The sequence below is a fragment of the Ochotona princeps genome, chromosome 6, assembly GCF_030435755.1.
Source record: "Ochotona princeps isolate mOchPri1 chromosome 6, mOchPri1.hap1, whole genome shotgun sequence".
NCBI classification, from domain to species: Eukaryota; Metazoa; Chordata; class Mammalia; order Lagomorpha; family Ochotonidae; genus Ochotona; species Ochotona princeps.
Genome location: NC_080837.1, coordinates 7895336 through 7917597, shown reverse-complemented (window position 1 = coordinate 7917597; position 22262 = coordinate 7895336). Strand labels below are relative to the sequence as shown.

The 22262-nt window shown below is 44.1% G+C and overlaps 1 protein-coding gene across 3 annotated transcripts in view; it reads right to left on the bottom strand.

Annotated features, from left to right (window-relative positions):
- ADAMTSL3 (ADAMTS like 3) overlaps positions 1-22262 on the bottom strand; it is a 318481-nt gene that overhangs the window by 17018 nt on the left and 279201 nt on the right. For 2 of the 3 annotated variants that reach the window (XM_058665539.1, XM_058665538.1), the window contains exon 24: positions 1142-1324. In XM_058665539.1, coding sequence (XP_058521522.1) covers positions 1142-1324 — 183 coding nt within the window. The remainder of the gene's footprint in view (positions 1-1141; positions 1325-22262) is intronic. The other variant, XR_009245576.1, reaches the window with a different exon arrangement.

Below are 22262 nucleotides of genomic sequence, written 5' to 3'. Positions count from 1 at the left end.
GCCTAACTCTTGTGATAGAGCATATGGTTTGAGACCAAGCTTTGCATCTGACTCCAGCTTTGCTGCTAATGTAGCCCAAGTACTTGGGTCCCTGCAACCCATGTGAAAAACCCATATAGAGCATCTGGCTCCTGGCCTCTGCCTGGTCCAGCCCTAGCTACTGCAGGCATTTGTGGGGTGAGCCAGCAGCTGGAAGATCCCTCTGATTCTATATGTTTGTACTGCTCTGTGTTGCAAATACAAATTTATAAGAAGGGACCACTGGAGAGCAATGTATACCAAGACTAAGAAGTAGTGACTGCAAAACAGAGAGAGGTCAGAAAAAAACAGGGAAGGATTCACAGAGGAAGTGCAAGGTCAGCTGTTCCCACAGGATGCAGAGGAAGGGCAAATTGTGGCAGTCACAGAAAACCCATCTGGGCCAGTGTTGTGGTGTAGCAATTTAAGCTTTGCCTGTGATGTCAGCACCCCATATTTGCATGGGTTTGAGTCTCAGTTGCTGCAGTTCTGATCCAGCTCCTTGTAAATGCACCTGGGAATGCAATGGGAAGATGGCCCAGATGCTTGGACACCTACACACACACACACACACACACACACACACACACAGGAGGTCCCTGCCTTGGGCTTGGCCCAACTGTAGGGGTTGTAGCTATTTGAGGGAGTGAACCAGTGAACAAGCTCATGAAAGAGTTCACTATCTGTTCTCCTTTCCCTAACTCTGCCTTTCCAATTAATCTTCCTGGGAGAGTAGAATGCCTAGACACTTCAAAGAGGGAAGAGGGGTGTGTGTGCATGTGTGTGTGTAGAGATATATATCATCATAGAGAAAACTAGAAGAGAGAAAGTTAAGGGCCAGCTTAAGAACAAGGGTCAGTCATTAAGTGGTCGTGGAGGCAGGACATGAAAGAACTCAACTGTAGACAGAAATGTTTCCACCCCAGAGCATGTTCTTATGTAGAGGAGTCGCATTGCCTTCTAAGAGAAGAACGGGTAAGACAGGGTGTTAGCATTACAGTCTTGCAGGCACTGGCAGCAGGGGCTGGCACCACACAGCATCCATCTGGTACACCTACTGAGTCCAGGGTCAATAACACGCACTCCAAGGGGAGCCCAGGAATGAGAGGAGCCCAACACTCACCCAGCACCTGGAGCACAGACGTCGCCATTGCCTGTCCAAGAGCATTGGTGGCTGTGCAGACGTAGGTTCCTTCATTTTCAAGGGAAACGTTCTGCAACAACAGGGATCCATTGAAAAGCAAGGAAACATTGTCACTCAGAGATCCTCCTCTCTTCAACCAAGTTATAATAGGCTGGGGGGCACCTTGGGAACAAAAACAAATACGACATAGGCAACTCCTTTAAGAACAGGGCCACAGCACCAAGCGACAATCCCACTGAGTATTTTGACCACAATCAGCAAATGTGTTTGATCACATATTTATGGGGAAAATGGCTGTGTCTATTCTGACAGCTCCTCCATGGCAGGTGTGGGGAGGGTGTTCAAGGGCTTACAACTACTGAGTCCATGACTGGTTCGTGTTTGTATGTTACAGAGTAGGAGCCAAAGGGAATGCTCTGTGTTGGGAAGGAAGAGAGGTTGGAAGGCAGAAAGGGTAGAAGTTGAAAAAAAGGAGTGAACAAAGTTTGAAGTCGGTGCAGGGACAGATGGAGAGAGATTACCCCTGTGATCTGGGGAAAGAAATTGATACAGATCTTGAAGCTGTTTGTTAGGCACAGGCAAGGACAATTCCACATTCAGGAGGAACCAAAACTATTTAGGGGATACAGATTTGGTTCACCAGTGCTTCTGCAGATGACAACAGTTTCGAGGTACAAAGAGAAAACTGGAATTTCAAGTCCAGGTTCATGGTCCATCAGATGCAGAGATATAGAGTGCTGGCTAAATGTCATTTTGGTTACATCGTCTCAGAGTTTTGACTCCGTGCCTCCTTGACCCAGGTCAACATGCCTTCCAGTGCCGTGACACCTGAATTCTCTCTTACATAATTTACCATTCTTTCCAGTGGAAGCATTGAGAAGAGGAAAGTACAAATTCCTGTACCCAGCTTTCTAAAGATCTCAGATATTCCTATTGCCCAGTGGTGGCAAGAATGACTTAGGGATCTTCACATTAAGCATCTCTTGGGATCTGTATCAGTCCCCAGATATGTAGGAGAGATCCATTCATTCTTCCATCCACTGCTCTATCCATTTATATATTTAATCAACTCTGGGGCAGGTTCAGTGATGCTAATTATCCAGATGCAACACCAGTTGAAGTCCTGGGTGCTCCACTTCTGATCCAGCTCCCTGCATATGGTCTGGGAAGGCAGTGGAGGATGGCTCAAAGCCTTGGATCCTGCACCTATGTGGGAGACCTGGAAGAAACTCTGGGCTTCTTGTTTCAGATCAACTCAGCTCCAGCCATTGCGGCTATTTGGGGCTTGAACCAGTGGATGGAGGATCTTTCTCTTCGTCTCACCTTCTCTTGCAGTAAAAATCTGCCTTTCAGATAAAAATAAATAAATCTTAAAAAACATAAATATCTGTCTTCTATGACCAAAATTTACTTTTAAAAAAAGCTTTCATTTTATTTTAAAGAGAGAGAGATGTCTCCCCAATAGATCATGAGCACAGGAGCTGGTAGATTAGAACATGAGTATTTGTTGAAAGATCAAAGGAATGAACCAGAGAATGTGTTTCCTAGAACAATGTATCCTATTCCAAACACACATCAATAGGACCTGGATTTTTATTTTGATTTGTTCAGGCCAAATAATGATGATAATAATGAAACACCAGTTATGTGATAAAATCCTTATAAATTCAGACATTATAATTTTGGAAACTAGTAATTTAGGAAAAGCTCTCCTTAAATACCCATTTTTGAGAAGAAAAGTACAAATCACTTCCAAAATTCCTTCAAGTGTGCTTCATCACTTCATTGGTCTCCACAACATATACACATATGAATTATTAAAAATAATTCCTAAAAATTATAAAAATTGAAAATTATTTCCTAGTAAAAGGACAGTCCCTTAAAAGAATGACTAAGAAGTTGTTTTTTTAGGGGCTGAACATGCTTAAAATCAGTTCTTTTTATTTTTAATCACTTAGACATGATGTCAGCACTTTTCTGGGGTACAGTGCAATATTTCAATACCATAAACTGATTAAGTCAGGCAATCAACATTTTCATTTCTTTTTTTCCATTATCATTATTATTTTGTGATACAGTTCCATAGGCTCTGGGGTTTCTCTTACTCCCTCTAGAAATCCCTTCTGCCGCCCCCCCCCCATTGATTTCCCCTATATTATCAGTATAGTATTGTTCTCCTTGAACAGTCGTAAGTACATCATTGTGGACATGGACAATAGCAGAGAGTCCAGCATCCTATTGTCAAGATATAGTTAACAATTTCATTGGGAGTACATCTTTGATCTGGAAGCAGAGATGCGTATTTCAATGTATTCTCACATCTGGATATGATAGTTTCCATTACACAGTTATTATACATCCCCTTAAATGAAAAGCCACAAAACAAACTTGACAACAGGAAGAAAAACAGAAACTTACAACACCATGAAGTTAAATAACATGCTACTGAATGAGCAATGTGACGCTAAAGAAATCGAAGAAAATTAAGAACCTTCTCGAAAAAAAATGATGCTTCGCATTTGCCTTTGGGTTTGATGGGTGCTAGTCCTCTTCTCTGTCAAGAGAACATCTTTAAGTATCATTTGCTGGGCAGGTTTGACAAAGGTGTACTCTTTGAGCTTTTCTTTACTGCAGACGAATTTTATTTCATCTTCATACATAAAGGAAAGCTTTGCTGTGCATGTAATGCTGGGCCAACAATTTTTTTCCTTTCAGAATTTGGAATGTGTAGCTCTATTCTCTTCTGTATATACTTTCCTGTGAGAGGTCAGCTGTGAGTCTGATTGCCTCTATATGTCAACTGATTTTTTTCACAAGCACATTTCAGGATCTTTTCCTTATGTCCAATTAAAGAGAGCTTGATTATAAGGTGTCGTGGTGAAGGTCGCTCTTGGTCAATCATGTTGGGAGTTCTGTGCCCCTCCTGTATTTTGTTATTTTGTTTCCCAATTCTTCCTCAAGATTAGGGAAATTTTCTTTTATTATTTCATTAAATGCATTTTTAAACCCAGCTGCTCTTTCTGTACCTTCTGGAACTCCCATAACTCTTATATTTGGCCTTTTTAATATTGTCCCTTTATTACTGAATACTCTTTTTAGCTTGATCCAGCAATGCTTCCAGCTTTTTGATTGTTTCACCATCGTGGCAGAAAATATTGCCCAATTCTGAGGTTCTTTCTTCTGTCTCATTCATTTAATTATGGTGACTTTCCACTGAAGTTTTAATTTGCGCCATTGTGTCCTTCATTTCCAATAATTCAGCTTGATTTTGCTTCAGTATTGCTATTTTCTGTGTGACATAATCCTTAAGTTCCTGCATGTGCTTCTTGTTGTTGATAAGAAGTTTTATAAAAAGTATTTGAATTCTGTGTTCCCCATTTTCTCAATGTCTTCCTCAGTTAACTCTGAGGTTGGCAAAGCCTTTCACTCCTTTGCAGGGGAGCCTTCAGTAATATTCACTGTGCGTCTGTCTCCTCTTTTGCTCTTGGTCATTGTATTTCTGGTTAGCTAATTCTTCTCCTTACGGCTGGTTTCTAAGCTGTGTCACCCACAAGTCACAGTTCAATTTTACTGGTTGAATTTCTCATCCAGTTCTTTGTTTGCAGTCACTTGTGCCACTCCTCTAGTGAATTTCAAGTCTGGCTTCCTGTGTTAGACTTCCACCATGGTCTCCGTAGCCCCAGCTCCTGGCTCACCACTGTCGCCTCCTGTGATACTGTGCTGTGGCTGCACCGTTGTCTGTACAATCTTTTTCTCACTTTCAGTTCGAGCAGTTCCTAGGATTAGGGAGACATCAGGTGTCCCAAATGACTAGTTTGTTGGTGGTGCTGATCTTGCTGGAACCTGCTGGCTGTTAGGTCTGAGTGCTACCCAGACCTATTTTGACCCGAAGGGTGCCAAAGACGGTATTATTTTCCCTGTGGGACCAGTGCAATGCACTGAGCTGGAAGTGAGTTTGCTCCCAGCTCAGCATATGCACAGATCATTGTAGTCTCTCCAGTCTCATAGCCTTTGTCACATTACAAAATGGTACCTGACGTCCCACTGGTGGTGTTCTGGGTCTGCTGGCCATTAGATTTGGGGGTACCCAGAGCTGTTTTGAATGAAACCTGTAGGATGCCATGTTGATGCAATGCATAAAGCCATAACTCCCAGCTTAGAAGGTGTGCAGGCCTGTCCCACAGCTTTTGCCTCCCTACACAAAATGGTGCCTGATGCGGCTCTGGGGGTGGTCTGTGTTGTGAAATCCAACCTGTTCCCACACCACCTGTTTAGGATCTGCTGCTCTGTCTCTGTTCCTGGTCGACTCAAACAAACCATCAGAACAGGCAGTTCTTTGCCTGGGTTTACCTCCTAAGCTCCTGGTGAACTCCACTTCCTACCTGGCTGCTGGTGAAGCTCTGGCCACTGGTGGGGCTCAGATCACTGCTTGCTGACTGCCGCTGTGGTATCTGGTTACTGTTACACCACACCATTGTCTCCACTGCTTTCCCATGTCCATAAGTCTCCAGGTGTCCCTCTGCCATCAGTCTGTCCTCTCCTATTTCCTGGAATGTGCCCTCTCTGCTTCACACTGGCTAATAATTCTCTGTTTAAACGTGTCCTTACCCTATTCTGCCATCTTGATTCTCCAACATTTTCATTTGTTTGCTCTTACTGTCTAGGTGGGGCCTAGCAGCTCCTCTCTTCCAGGTCTCTGTGCGATGTGTATTACATTACTGTGAGTTCTAGCACCCGCGTTATGCTGTTGAACACTGGGACATCTTCCTGCTGTAGGACTGTGCTTTGGCACTCCTTATCCTCCATCCCCCTCTTCCTTTCCTCCCCAGACTCTAGCAATCACTACATTAAGTTCAGGCTGACTTTCCATGTCTTACTTAGGAGAGGGAATATTTGATATTCGTTTTTCTCTATGGCGATGACCTCCTGTTCCATCCATGTTGTTGCTAACATTAGGAGTTAAACCATTTTGATGGTTGAATAATTTGCTGCTACGTAAAGTTTTTTTTTTAAAAATATTTATTTATTTTTATTGGAAAGGCCGATGTACAGAGAGGAAGAGAAACCGAGAGAAAAATCTTCTGTCTGATGGTTCACTCCCCAAGTGGCTGCAACGGTTGGAGCTGAGCCAATCCAAAGCCAGGAGCCTCTTCTGGGTCTCCCACATGGGTGCAGGATCCCCAAGCTTTGGGCTGTCCTCGACTGCTTTCCCAGGCCACAAGCAGGGATCTGGATAGGAAGTGGAGCTGCCGGGACTAGAATCAGTACCCATATGGGATCCCGGCATGTTCAAGGTGAGAACTATAGTGCCGGGCCCAGCTATGTAAAATTTTACCTTGCTGTTTCATCCACAGAAGGACACCTAGCTTCATTCTCTATGTTGTGGCCATTGTATTTGTGTCACATGGAAGTTGGTAGTGCAAGTTTCTCTTTGATATGCTTGTTTCATTTCCAGTGGATTTATATCCAGAAATAGGAGAGCTGGGACATACGGTAGATCTACTTTTACTTTTCTGAGGAACTTGCGTATTAGCTATACTAATTTGCATCCCCATCAGCAGTGTACAAGGCAATCCTTTTTTCTTCATCCTCATGTTTTATTTCAGGTTATAATGTTTTTATAATAGCTACTCATACTGGAAAGAAATGTTACCTCAGTGTGGTTGTGATCTACTTTTTTTTTAAAGTAACTAGCATATCTGAAAACATTTTACAATTTAGACATCTTTAGCAGTTCCCACTTACCTCCTACAACTAGTTCAGATTCATCACCTTTTTTTCAAGGCATAAAGTCTGTGACAGTGATCCCAACCCATCTCAGACACATTGACTTACTTGCTACTCTTTCACAGTACGGGGACACATGGAAGTATCCGTGCTGTCAGTGCTAAGTGGAAAGGTTTCCTAAGGGCTTTGACCAGGCCAAACTGGCCACTTGGAGCCTTCTCAGTGGATAGCACTGCAGGCATAGGAAACAGCACCTGCTTGGGGAATGAGGTAGGATTTCCCACACGGCGACCATGAACCTTACGTGAGCCCACAGATGGAAGTCATGGGTCTTTGACTCTACTTGAACTTTTACATTTTCATCAGTTATGAATGTAAATCACACACCAAACTAAAAGTATCTTTGTCTTTGTGACCAATATAAATCTCAGATATTTGCATCTCACATTCTGAAGGTTAACATATCTCAAAATACCTTCCATGCCACCACTTATTTTTACAGTATGGCAAATACAGAACCCATACGCCTTTGAATGAGACACATTAGCAATGAAGCACACATATTACTAGGTCTCACATGTGGCTTCACAACATTTTGATATCTTCTTTATTATAACTGGCTTTTTTATAATATAGTACGCTTTCTTCCATTCCTTTGAAAATATTATTCTAAGAAGTGTTCCCACGAACTTTAAGGCACACTCTGGGATCGGGTCATTCCAGTTGATGGTTAGCATCTGTCTGTCAGGTTAATTGACAGTGGACAGTGTGCTGTAAAACAGAGTTTCCAGACCCCACACTTCCTACCTTCTCTGGAGCCATTCAAGTTAAATGAATGGAGGAAACCATCTCTCAAGGCTTTTTGTGTGTGCCCATTCAAGCTAACTGACTGTGAGGAAATTGCTCAGAAGGCTCCACATGTGGCCCCTCCTGCCTCCTATTGTGCTAGGTTAGGTTAGTTAACTACAGAAAAACTTTGGCCTCCTGCAGCTTCCTTCCTGCTTCCTGCACATGGAAACTTTGTTCTGTATGGCTCTCAATCTGATTGGAGGATGAGAGCTTAAAACCCCCTGATTTCTGTTGTCCCATTCAGTGGCTCCTGGAGTGTAGCAGGAGCTGCTGTCACCAAATTTGGGAAATAGACTCCTCCTAACAACACCCTACAGTTGGGTCAGGTTGATCTCTCTCTCTCTCTCTCTCTCTCTCTTTGGTGTGATCTCTCTCCCTCTCTCTTGGTAACAATTTTTCCTATTTTGGGGGGAATGTGAAAAGGCAGGTGACTGCAATGATGTAAGTGTGGTAGGGGATGAGCTCCAAGAAGAGGCAGGTAGGGAAGCAAGGTTCAGGATACAGGGAGCCATACAGCTCATTGTAAGGCTCTGGATTTTATTATGATGAGTTTGAGTTCTAGCAGGATCTGCCATACCTCAAAACCAGGTTTTGTGTTGAGAACACAGATTGTAGAGAGAAGGGGACAGACTTACAATCCAGGCCAGATGTGACAGTGGCTTGGAGCAGCGTGGTAGCAATGGAGGTGGGCAAGAAATGATCATAATTGGACAGAGAGAGAAAGAAAGACATCCTCTGTTCTATGATGCAGTCTCCCCAAATGTCCACAGTAGCCAGGGAAGCTAGAGCCCAGTACTTTACCTGGTTCTCCCATACAGATGACAGGGGCCAAACACTTGAACCATTATCCTCAGCCTTTCCAGGTGCATTAGCAAAGGGATGGCTCAGAAACAGAGCATTTGGGAATCCAACTGGCATTCTGACATGGGGTCCTGACATCCCAAGCAAAGGTGTAACATACTGTGCACAATGCTGTCCCCACCCCGGATTCTGGATATGTTTTGAAACTATAACAGGCAGAATTTGATGATGGCAGGGAGACAGGGAGGTACTATGAAAAAAATGGAGGGTCAAAACAATGCTGAGATTTTTGGGTGAGGCAAATAAAACAACAGCATCATTATTCACTGAGATACAGGTCACTGGGAGAGAAGCCATTCTGGGCGCCATTTCATGTCAATGTAGAGTGTAGGGAAAAGGTCAGGGCTGGAAATGCAAGCACAGGAGTTGTCTGCAAGTGTACGGTACACTGCAAATCTTCAACACGACGGAGATCAGTAGGGGAGGAAGTACAGGCAGAGAACAGCCTGAGGCTGAGTCCTGGGTTGTATCAGCTCAGAGGCCAGGCACAAGAAGTAGGATGAAGGAGGCTGAAAAGGATAAGGTGATGAGAGAGGAAGAAACTGGAGCATGCTCATCTAGAACTTGGAAAGGCAAAGAGAGACTCAACAACTGTGGGGTTTGATGTGCCTACTGAACTTGGCAAAGCATATCCATGTGGTTGGTCCGCTGGAACTGTGGCAGCAGCTAGGTGTGGTAGGGTGTGTGAACATAGCTTGGCTGCAGGGAATTCAAGACAGAATGAGGAGAGATGAAATTGGAGACAGTGAGTACAGAATACCTGCTATGCTTTGAATACTGTGCTCCACCTGCCGAACAGGTGTTGGACATGTAATCCCCAGTGTGACCATAACAAAGAGGAGGGGATCCGAAGAGGTGAGAGTGCTGTCAAGGCTCTGCCTTCCCTACCGGGCTCATGTCACTGTCACAGGGAGTGGGTTTGGTTTCTTGTAAAAGGGTGAGCTGGTGCCCTCTTGCCTCCGTCTTTCCATCTCTCTTTGCCCTTCCACCATGGGATGGAACAACAAGATGACCCTTCTGAGACAACAGCCCCTTTCATCTTGGACTTCCCAGGCTCCAGAAGCAAGAGTATTTCTGGTCATTGTAAACTGCCCTATCTGTAAGGTTCTGTTATGGCACTGGAAACAGACCAAGATGCTATTCTATTTTTTTGGAGGTTTTATTTTTATCTTTATAATTTTTATTTTTCAGGATACAGTTCCAGTAGCCAGAGGGCTCCTTCAAGAATGTTACTCTGATAATGTCATTCTGCTACTCAGAATGCCCCAGTAGTCTCACTCCCATTTAGAAGAAAAGACACAGCACTAATGCATGATCTGACCCCATTCCTGTTCTCCTAACTACCTCAAAATAAAAGGAGCTTGGGGAAAACATTTGGAGAAACTAGCACTCTTTTTAAAAGATTTATTTAACTTGGGCCTGATTCTGTTTTCTGTCATACCAACTGGCTTGCTCAAGGACTGGGGGTCATGACAGGCTGAGCTAGGCTTTACCACAAAATTCAAAAACACTCAGGGTACCGGGGTTGTAAACAGGCCAGGCTGGTCCAGGCTATAGCACTTGCAAGTGCACCCAAGAACTGAATGTGAGGCAAATCAGGCTGCATCCACTAGCACACACAAAGGCTGAGAATGGGGGTCAGACCACATGTGCAAGGATCTATCACCTGCTGGGATGCCTGAGATCAGGGTCTGGGAGTGGGCCTGTAGGGTGAACTTGGGGAATTCCCTGGTGGGCCATTGCTCTTGCTGGTGAGCATGTGAGTCAGGGGTGGGTGTTGGTCGTGCCAGGCAGGGCTGCTTCTTCACTTGTTGGCAGGCGTGTGGGCTGACTCAGAGCAAGGGCAGGAGGGGCGAAAGACTAGGCAGGGCTAAGCCAAACCATAACACACTGGCATGCATGGGAGCCAAAGGATAAGGTGGGCCACACCAGGCTTGGCTAGGCTATCACACCTATTCATTTGCATGAAATCCAGGAATGGGGTAGACTGCGCAGGGATAGGCTGCAGCACCCATCAGTGAGAGTTGGAGCTGGAGGAAGGATAGGTGAGGCCAGGTGAGGCCAGGCAAGGCCAGGATACAGCAACTAATGGCAAAGGCTGCAGGCTGGGTGGAGCAGTCAGAACTCCAACCACAGAATCTGTAGGCTGGCTGTGGAGTGCATGTATCAGAATTGGATGTCCACAGTTGCTGAGGCCTGTACAGTGGATGGCAGGCTGAGATGCTCAAGGGGAAGGGGGGCATGAAAATCAGTTTATTTTGTTCTGCCCTCTGTGGTACCACAGAGGGCAGAACAATTTGGACAGCTCTCCCTGTCAAGCTTTGACAGCAAGTATCTGGATGAATTGAGATTCTAAGGCAGACTATGTCAGGCAAGGGACCTTAGAAGGATTTCCTCAACCTTGGAGCAATGAAATGAATAGCATCTCAAAACTATCAAAACCACTTAAGCAGTATCCTCAGAACATGCTCCATATCAGGGACCCTGTAATGACATCAAGTGGTTGGCCCCCATTTCTGGGTTGCTGGGTGTGGCCCTCTCCCCTTCTCTCCCCACTTTCCCCAGATACACGAAGGCAAAAGGAGACTGGAGGCATTTATCTCATCCACGTTCTCCCATTCTTCGACCCTCCCCTCCCTAATTGGTGGCCCACTTGAGCATGCATCTCTCTCAACTATGTAAACATCATCAAAATAAAATTAATATGTAATTAAAAATAAATTTAAAAAGGAAAGGGAGGAAGGAAGAAGAAAGGAAGGAAGGAAGAAAAGAAGGAGGAAGAAACAGCACATAGGAGTGTTATACACTGCTTGACTTCAGATTTCTCGATAGACCTACACAGCAGAACTTATCATCACCAGAGCTGCCGTATAAGATATACCATAGCACGTTTGTACACTAAAAGAAAGAGACACTAAAAAGTAAAAACAGACTGTCAGAAAATTCACTGAGTAGAGAGTCTAGAGGTAAACCCACATCCTACCCAGCTGACCTTAGACAACAGTGCTAAGACCATGTACTGGAGAAGGGCAAGTCTTTCCACTGATGCTGGGAACGCTGGATAAAGACACGAATGAAACTAGACTCCATTTTGTGATATATTAGGGAAAAAACTCTCTTGAAATGGGTTGAAAATCTAAGTGAGCTGAAACCGTAACACTATTGCAATAAAACACAGAACAAATTCTTTAGAACATTGGAATGGAAAAAGACTTTACAGATAGGATCCCAACAGCACATAAAAAAGCAAAGATAGACATGAGATTTCATCAAATTGAAAACTTCTGCACTGCAAAGGAAACAATAAACAGTTGCTTAAGATGGGAGAAATTAATTGGAAACCGTGCATCCGAAAGGGATGAAGCCAAGATATTTAAGGAACTCAACTCAATCATAAAGAAAGAACAATCCAATATGAAAATCAGCAACAGCTAAGTAGACATTTTTCAAAGGAAGATGTAATAAAATGGGCAATGGGCACATGAGAAAATGGTCAGTATCATCAACTATCAGGGACATGCAAATCAAAACCATAATGTTAGATTACTCCAGTAAGATTATCTACCAGTAAAAAGGCAAAAGATAACAGGAGCTGGCAAGGATGTTGGGAAAAGGGAACCCTTGCATGTGATTGGCGGAAATGTGAATTAGTATAGCCGTTGTGGAACAAATCTAATAGCTCCTCAAAAAACTAAAAATGAAGCTATCAAGTGATCCAGCCATCCCTCCACTGGCTTCTTCTTCAAGGGAATTCAAACCAGTTTGCTGAAAAGACACCCATCCTCTCTTGTTTACCACAGCACTCATCACAATATACAAAAAGTAGAAACTAAGTGTTCACCAGCTGACGAAGAGCTTAAAAAATTTTTAAAAAACATGTGTAGAACTATTTGAAGCAGCTCTATCCAGGCAGAGAAAGACAGGTACTGCATGACCTCATGTGTATGCGGAATATGGGAAAGTTTTTCTCATTGAAGCTGAGAGCAGAATGGTGGTTTTGGGAGGTTGGGAAGTTGCAGATAGGATAAAGAAGTTCTGGTGTTCTATTGAACAGTAGAGTGACTGTAGACAACCATACCATCTATATCTATCTGTTTATTATGTATCTATCATCTGGCCATGTAATATCATCTATGTCTAAAACTTGATGAGAGAATTTCAAATGTTTTTAGCGTAAAGAATGTTTGACAAGACAGTTAGGTCTACCCTAAATTGAATATTGAGATATTGAGATATCATGTGGTACCCATTGGGAAAAAAAAACTCAGGACCAAAGTCCTCAGCATTGTCCAACACTCAGGGAATCAGAGCCTACAAGTGTTGTTCCCATGCAAACATTTTGAAAGGACTGTGGAGGCCAGAGCAAGGGCAGACAGGATGCTTAATCCTATTACTTAGGGTCTTCCCAGCTTACAAATGTTAGCTCTGCTGAAACAGCTATAAAATGTCAGAGATGGTTTAAACTTATTTACTTAACCTCAAAGACAGGCCATTTCCCTCAAGACTTACAGCTCTGAAACGTTCAACAATCTGTTTCCACAATGCTGAAATTGCTTTTGGAAAGCAAATGCTGTGGAAGAGAGTTCAGCTCCGGAGGGGCTGTGAAGTAAGTTCTGCCCAAACCTTGCACCTCTGGGTATCTTTAACTTAGCCAGTGTTTAAAAACAAATTTCCTTCATCCTTGATGGACCCAGGAGATATTCCACACTGTAAAATCCTTGGCCTGGTCAAATCATTTCAAAATTCTGGATCTTTGTGCAAATATATGGTTTTGCTCATTTGGCCAAGTTCCCCAAGCTTAAACACACACACACACACACTATTGCTTTTTTCAAAATAGATACAACAAATGAAGGTTTGAAATAACATTAATCACTTCCAGGGAACTGGGAAGAAGGATGTCGCCAATTTATAAAACAAGAGGCAGAGAGAAGACAGTGTGGACAAACCACAGAAGGGGCTGTCACTAACCAAGAATGGAGAAAATATCTCAAAGCTATAGCGAGCAATGTACTCATCTCAACTGCAGGATTCCTCCACACAGCACAGTAAATTCTGGAAGGAATGCTCCTCTCCCAAGTTAACTTTTGTTCTTGGCAATGGGTTTATCTGTGCTTTTTGGGAACCATCCATTAACAAGAACTGTCTCAAGCTGTTAGGCCTTTAACCATCTACAGAATTCTCTTCAATTGCTGTTGAAGTACCTTCTCTTCTCAACTAAAATGGTATTAACAAATTGGCATCACCAATCCCAAGCAACTTATTCAGGGATTTAGAAACCATCTGGTTCACAGTGTCCATTCCCCATGTCCAGAATTAAAGTTTTTGTCCTGAATTTTAAAAAATGTGTGTCAACAAGTGCTCTGTTTGGCAGGGTCATCACTGTCCCAGGTAACCAAGGGCTTCTGCTTTGCTTGGGGCTGAGCAGTTTTCTTTAATGCTGCCAGTCATAACTTTAGTAGTGCCCATTTCACTGCTGGACATTGCCCTCCAGGCTAGGAGGTGTCCAGGAAAGCACTCCACTTATTATCCCAAAATCAAAACCCTACAGTGGTACCTTGAAAAATTAAGACCCACACTCAAGAGCTGGTTGCAAACCACATACGGTGATATATGCTGTGCTATGCAGTGGTACAAACCAAGGACTCCATTGGACAGGTTGGGGGAAACTGCTAAACAACTGCTCAAAGTTTGGGACATGGTCTGTATACACGATGAAATATCAGTCAACAAGCAAAAAGAAAGAGGTGCTTTCATTCGCAGCAAAATGTACTGAACTAGAAGTCAACGAAGGAAGTGAGATACGAAAAGACAATTGCTACAGGCTTACTACGTGTGGAAGTTAAAATCAAGTGGGTCTGAATGCAGAACAGGGATTTCTAAAGCCTTACAATGGCAGGGAGAGGGAGGATTAAGGTAGGTTGGATGAGAGACAGCAAGACACGGAAGGAGTAACTTCTGGTGCTCTACTAAATGCTGGAGCCACTACTGTTCCCAATAACCTAGTGTCTATCTTATAAATAACCAGAAGACAGGAGCTGGAAGAGTCCAAATATGGAGGAATGACAAAGAGATTGAAATGTGAATCATCTTGATTTGATCAGGACACACTGTATATACTTACTGAAGAATCATATTGCATCCCAGGCATCTTTACAATGACCTGTTTTCATGATTTTCTTAATGTTTAAGGAAATGGGAATGCTAATTACCCTGATTTTACTTTTACACAGTATCTACATAAATGGAAAAACAACATTTATCCCACAAAAAATGTACACGAAACAGGAGGGAGACTTGGACATTTCTAATATCCTTTCTGATAAATCACAGTTTGGGAACTCTTACATTGGGACATAAATGAACTAACAGCTAACATCTGTTCTTTCAAAGCTATGGCTATCCTGGGGCTAGCACAGTGACATAGCAAGCTAAACCTCCACCTGCAGAAACAGCATCCCTTATGGGTACTGGTTTTAGTCCTGGTACCTACATTTCTGATCCAGCTTCCTGCTTATAGCCTGTTAAAGCAGCAGGGCATAGCCCAAGACCTTGGGCCCCTGCACCCTTTTGGGAGACCTAGAAGAGGCTCCCAGCTTTTGGCTTCAGATCAGCTCAGTTCTTGCCATTGTGGCCATGTGGGGAGTGAGTCACAAAAATGGAAGATCTCTCTCTTTCTCTGTTTTTCCTTCTCTTTCAGTAACTCTGACTTTTAAGTAAAAATAAATAAATCTGGGCCCGGCAGTGTGGCCTAGCAGCTAGAGTCCTCGCCTTGAACGCACTGGGATCGCATATGGGCGCCGGTTCTAATCCCGGCAGCTCCACTTCCCATCCAGCTCCCTGCTTGTGGCCTGGGAAAGCAGTTGAGGATGGCCCAAAGCTTTGGGACCCTGCACCCGCATGGGAGACCCGGAAGAGGTTCCTGGTTCCTGGCCTCGGATCGGCGCAGAACAGGTCGTTGTGGTCACTTGGGGACTGAATCATTAGATGGAAGATCTTCCTCTCTGACTCTCCTCCTCTCTGTTTATCTGACTTTGTAATAAAAAATAAATAAATCTTAAAAAAATAAATCTTTTTGGGGAAATGTTATGATTATCCTTCACATAACCAAAGTGATCTTGAACTAAAAGAACCAAGTGGGAGGCAACATACTACTTACTACCTGATGCTAAAACACATTCTATGGGATTGGTGCTGTGATGTAGCAGGCTAAACTGCTGCTTGTGAGTCAAGCATCCCATGCTGGAATGTGAGGCTAAGTCCCAGATGCTCCACTTCTGATCCAGCTTAAGGAGGTCAGGATGGAATTTCTGGCTTCTGGGTCAGCCTCAGCTGTTGTAGCCGTTTAATGAATGAGCCAAAGATGGATCTGTCTGTCCCCCCCTCCACCTTTCTTCTGTGTTTCAAACAAATAAATCTTAAACATATAAAACCAAGCTTTTACAAAGCTACAATAAACAAAACAGCATTATATTGGCAATGAAAGCAGACCCCCCCCCACGTAAAAAAAAAAAATCAACTGAAAATGGATTAAGGACCTGAATATGAGCCATGAAATTTCAAAACTCTTACAAGCAAACCTAGGGAAAACACCAGGACATTGGAATGAGTAAGGATTTTCTGGATCAGACCCCAGCGGCACAGGAAACAAAAGCAAAAATAGACAAATGGTAATTTCAATTAAGATTTTCTGTAGCCAAGGAAATGACAGACTGAAGACAACCTACAGAATGGGAAAAGATATTTGCAAATTCTACATTTGACAAGGAGTTAACATCCAGAATGTATAAAGAATTCAAGCCACTCAAAAGCAAGAAAACCAAATAATGCAATCAAATTGTGGAGTAGATCTAAGCATGCAGTTTTTTATTTTTAAAGATTTATTTATTTTTATTGGACAGGTAGATTCACAGAGAGGAGAGAGAGACAGAGACAGAGATCTTCTGTCCACTCTTCACTCCCCAAGTGGTCCTAACAGCTGGAGCTGAGCTGATCTGAACCCAGGAACTAGGAGCTTCTCCTGGGTCTCCCATGCAGGTTTAGGATCCCAAGCCTTTGGGCCATCCTCAAGTGCTTTCCCAGGCCACAAGCAGGGAGCTGGATGGAAAGTGGAGCAGCTGGGACTCTAACTGGCACCCATATGAGATCCTGGCCCATGCAAGGTGAGGATTCAGCCACTAGGCTATTACACCAGGCCTCAAACAGGTATTTCTTACAGGAAGACCTAAAAGGGGCCAACAGGCATGTGAGACAACGACCAATCACCAGGGAAACAAATGTCAAAAGCACAATGAGGTATCACCTCACTCCACTAATATTGGCTATTAACAAAAAGACAAGATAGCAAATGCTGGTAAGGATGTGAAGAAAAGGCAATGCTTGAGAAAAAAAAAAGCGTGAATGTCAGTTAGCACAAGCATTATGGAAAACAGTATGGAGTTTCCTCAAAAGAACAAAAAAACTACCATGTGATCCAGAAAATCATCCATAGGCAACAACAACCACCTGCTAAAGAGACACCCACGCTCCCATATTAATTGCAGCTCTATTCACAATAGCCAAGAAATGAGGACAACCCTTGGGTCTGTCCTCAATGAATAAAGAAAACAAGGTCCATGCACACAACGAATATTACTCAGTCAAGGAGAAAGATGGAATCATGTCATTTGCTGCCACATGGTAGTAACTGCAAGTTCCTATGTTAAATAAAATAAGCCAAGTGCAGGAAGCATCTGCTCTCACAGATGTAGTCAGGTTAAAATACAGGTGCTTCTCATACAAATGGAAAAATGTGGTTACCAGAGCCTGGGGAGGGAAACAGGGAAGGAGGGAATGGGTTGATGGATAAATACCAGGCTACAGCCAGAGAGGAGCAAGACTTTCTGGATTTCTAGTGTACCATAAGGTGACTGCAGATAACACTGATGTCCTGCCTATTTCTCTATTTGAGAAAAGACTTCAAGAAAAAAAGATATATATTTAGGATGGAGTAATGGGTTGAAGCAGTTTATTTGGCAGTCATGTGCGTGACCTTGCAGCTGGTCCCACCGGTGTGACTTCTAGACCCTGGAGACCTGAGCTTGGGCTGTTTGGGGGGGATCTCAAACTTGTTTCCTCTTTCCTCTTTGCTTTTTGGTCTTCTGGGGATCCCGTCTCATACAGATCTGTTTCTTTTGCTCTGTTACTTCTATTGTTCTCTAAGGAGAAACACACCAGGCTCTTTGCCACTTACGGACCACATTGCAAACAGCAGCTTCTCCCCACTAGGTCCCAGGGACCTTGCTGTTCTCCAAACATCCCATACAAGGTGGAACATTCAGGTGTTCCATGTGTTCTTTTAGCATCTGCAAAATTCCTATCCACCTTCAAAATTGCTTCCTGACCTTCTTGGACACTGATAGCTGATTCCACACTCTGAAGTTTTGAGGGGTGGCACACATGGGCCCATCTTCAGAAGAGCCAGAGCGTAGGTCTGAGTCTTGCCAAATTCACTCCTGGCTACCCCCACTGGTCTCTGAGAAAGTGTCATCAGGAGGCTACATTGTTCTTTGCTTTTCCCCCCCTCTCTCATTTCACAACACTCCGTTTCCAATGGTTATTGTACACACAGAGACCTGGGGTACAGTAGCATTGTGACACATGTACATAGATTGGAATGATCAAATTAGAGTCATTACCATACCCATCAAACGCATATCATTTCTTTGTGATGAGAATATCAAAACTCTTCTCCTAAGCTATGCTGAAGAATCAGATGCATCACTACTAACTGTTGGACCGTGCTGTGCAATTGGACCTTGGGACTCACTTCGCCTGTCTCAGCAGTAATTTTGTACCCCGACATAACTTCTGAGTTAATTCCCAGGGACCTCTTTGGCCCCATTTACTGGCTAAAGTTACAGTTCTCAACCTTGGCTGCAGGGGGGACTGAGAAAGCCACCACAGTGTAGATGAATTAAATCACAATCTCTTGGGGTGAGAGGAGTGGGAAGTAACATGAGGAAGCTTTGATGATGTTTGGGCCTGAAACCGGCATTTCCCATCCTAAGAGAATAATCTTGCTGTGTTACACAACAGCCCTAAGAAGTAATTAATTAATCAGTTTTGCATGGTCCAGTACTCCAGGGGGAATAAACATATGAAAAGGCAGAAGAAGGTGACGCGCCAGGGAGGATGTGACTGAGCTACTGAAGTTGTTACAGAGCCTGCGGGACTGTCTCCTCCATCACTATGGTCCTGGCTGCCTTTCTTGGGCCTTTCTCAGAACCCTGCCAGCTTCTTTATTTCTGGAGATTGAATTCCAATGCAATTTCCTCTCTCCTGGGCTCCATCTCAAGTGAATCTTTTTCTCATTCTCTCCCTGCTCCCTCCATGCAAGTCAGAGCAGCAGGAGTCAACTAATGGATCATCCAAAGGCTTGTGGCAAATTCTGTTTACATAACAGACACTACTCCAGCTTTTCCCAGCTGCCTCATGGCTCTCCCAACATGTAGAGCTAAAAGTACGAGGACTCTGGAAGGCAGAGAGCAAGCAGGGGACCTTTTCACAATCTAAACACTTTTAATGGGTTTGAAGGGTTTAACACCCTTTTACTGCCCAGTAAGAAGTCTCCCAATTGCTGATTCGACAATCTCATACAGGTGCGGGGAACCCCAGCCAAACCCAACACTAACTCTGGCCTGCACAGCAACCCTAAGGAGCTGGGACGCCTAGGCCAGGCAGGAGGCACTTCTTAGAGACACATGAAATGCAGGAGGCTCCTTTATCCAGAGAGGGGTAACAGCTGCAACCATGAGTTGTGCGGGACATTATATCACAGGCTCAACAGGACAGAGCCTGGGTTGTTTTGCTAATGTGAAAACTTAGGTGGCAGTGGTAGGGTGGCCAGCAGTCAAGAGTCTTACCTTCCACACCAGAGTATCATGGCTGACTCCTGAGCTGGTTCAACTCCACCTCCTCCTAATCCTGCAGACCCTTGGGGACCCTGCCTTCCTTGTGGGGATCCTGGATTGCGTTCCCAACTGTTGCCTCTGGCCTGAGACAGTCGGGACTGTATCCTAGTAGCTGTGGTCTGGATGCTTTGAGACCCTCAGTATGTATGGACGTACAACCATGAGCATGGGTTTCATGCAGTAGTTCTTACGTTTAAGAGCTGCTCAGATAGCCTTGCATATCTAACAAGGCTTATTCTAGATTTTCTTTCTACTCCATAGTTATATAGCAACCGTGCTGTTCCAAAGAGGGAAGCTGAGACTGACAAAAGGGGGGCAATAAAATGCTTTCTCCAAGAGCATTCAGAAGACAGCTTGCAGAGCTTCAAAGAACAAACAGGTGGTGATATGGCAAATGAATCTTTCTGACCTTCAAAACCCACAATCCAAACATGAGCGCAATCCAAAATTTGGGCCACGTGAAGGGTTGAGTGGGTAACCAGAGATAATATGCCTTTCAATATACAATCCTCAGTTCTTTGCAACAGAGCTACCAGCCATCTGCCAATAACTCAGTCTCCACCTGCGGGCACTTATATCCCAGCCCCTTGTGATTAATGACACCCCCACTGATGGATGTTGTATGTGTCTGCTTCCTCTCTCTCCTGGATAAATCAGGGGCATAGGACCTCTATAGACTGAGTGACTGGCATGTATGAAGCCCAACAATGCAACTCATGACCACCAATGCCATTTGGCTGAGTTTATCCTGTGGTTTCCTGCAGTTTTCTTTCCTCTTAAATTTTCTATGCATACAGAAGGCAGACGTTCTCTGTCAAACAGACTGGCTCACAAAGTTACCCTGATTAAAACTCCTGTCTCCTCACTGCCAATAAAATGAGGTCCAAGGGCTTTCAAACAAGACATGAAAAGCCCTTCACAATCTGGTCCCAGCTGATAGTTCCAAGCCACCTCTTCCCAGACCCCACTTAATCCTTTGTTCTAAGTCACAGGGATCTGCTTGTGGTTTTGTCAAGAAGCCAGGCATTCTTGCGTTTCTAAGCTTTTGCAATTATGCAGTCTTGATTAAAACGCCCTTCCTGTTGACTGCATGTGACCCAGTGGCTGCTGATCTCCTCTTCGAGCCTCTAACTCCTTAGAAGCCATAGCAACGCTCTGCTCCATGCTGCCAGGACATTTGATTAACACTTCCTGCCGTTGCATTTGTGACATTGTCATAATTCCTCAGCCTTGAACACTGCAGAAGCTCGGCCCTTTGGTTGCTTTATGCTAAAGAACTGCAGTAGAGGCCGGCTGCACGGGCCGAGAGAGGGATGGGATTTTTAGCCCTCTGATTGCTTCACTGAATAGAGAGGACACGGATGGGAAGTGGGGATAGCCTTTTTGAACAAGGAGAGGTGTTTTGAACACACCTTTTACGAAACCATTTTAATTCAAGGATTGTAAATGTTTATAGCTACAATATGGGAGACAGGATATATTTTCACAATCACAGATTACAGAGTCAGCTTTAGCTGACCACATGGTTAAAGGCACCGGGACACTCATTCTTAGCACAGGAACAGACCTTGGGTTTACTATGGAAGTCTTCTGGCAATGATACACACAATTCTGCAGGTTGATGTGTTGTTATGCCAGACGGCTTCTTTTTTCCTCTTTTAATTGGTCAAAGGGACTTGTGAGAATCACTGCCCCACAATTCTGCCCTGTGTGCTGGCGGAGGGGAGGGAGGTATCGAAGTGATGAGACCACATGTAGGAACTTGACTATATCATCAGGTGGTACCACAACTCTTTTCTCACGATCCTGCACTGAAAGGAAATTATTAAACTCAAAGAAGAAAGCTAATAACTCAGCCAGAACATCACCAAGATTCCCAGGCCTTTTACACTGGAAAAAAAAAATTGCTGATTAAGAAAATCAACTGACTACCATCCCATTGATGTGAAATGCTTTCTCTGCCCCCATTTTTTTTTTTTTAAAAAAAAGATTTATTTACTTTTATCTGAGAGGCAGATGTACACACAGAGAAAGAAAGTGTGAGAGCACTTCCATCTCCCAGTTGCTCCCCAAATAGCTGTAACGCCCGGAGCAGAGCCGACCTGAAGCTAGGAGCCAGGAGCTTCTCCAAGGGGATGAAAGACTGAATCATTCTCTGCTGCTTTCAGGCCATAGGTAGGGAGCTGGATCAGAAGGGAAGCAGCTGTGATATGTACCAACGTCCACACAAAATGGCAGCATTGCAGGAGAAGGATTAGCCTGTTAAGGCACCATGCCAGTACCATCTCTGCCTCCATGTAGCGTCCCAAGCAGCTACGTACCCTGAATATCTATGCTGTCTACTACCCGAGTTTATAAACTCTACAGGGAGTAACTTCTACCTACTCTACTCTCCTGCCCCATTTTCTCCCATCCATAGGTAGCCCAAAACCAAAACCAAAAACCCTAGGAGAGGGGTTGTACGGTGCAGCAAGCTAAGCAGCTGCTTGTGATGCTTGCATCCCTTAGAGCGCTGGCTCTGGTCTCAGCTGTTTTGCTTCTGACTCAACTCCCTTGCTGAAGCACCTGGGAAGTGCTAGGTGAAGGCCTAAGTTTTTGCTTCCTGCCACCGACATGGGAAACCAGGATGGAGTTCCTGTCTCCTGACTTTGACCCGACCCAGACCACCTGGGGAATGAACTAGTACGTGGATGCTGTCTCCACATGTCTTA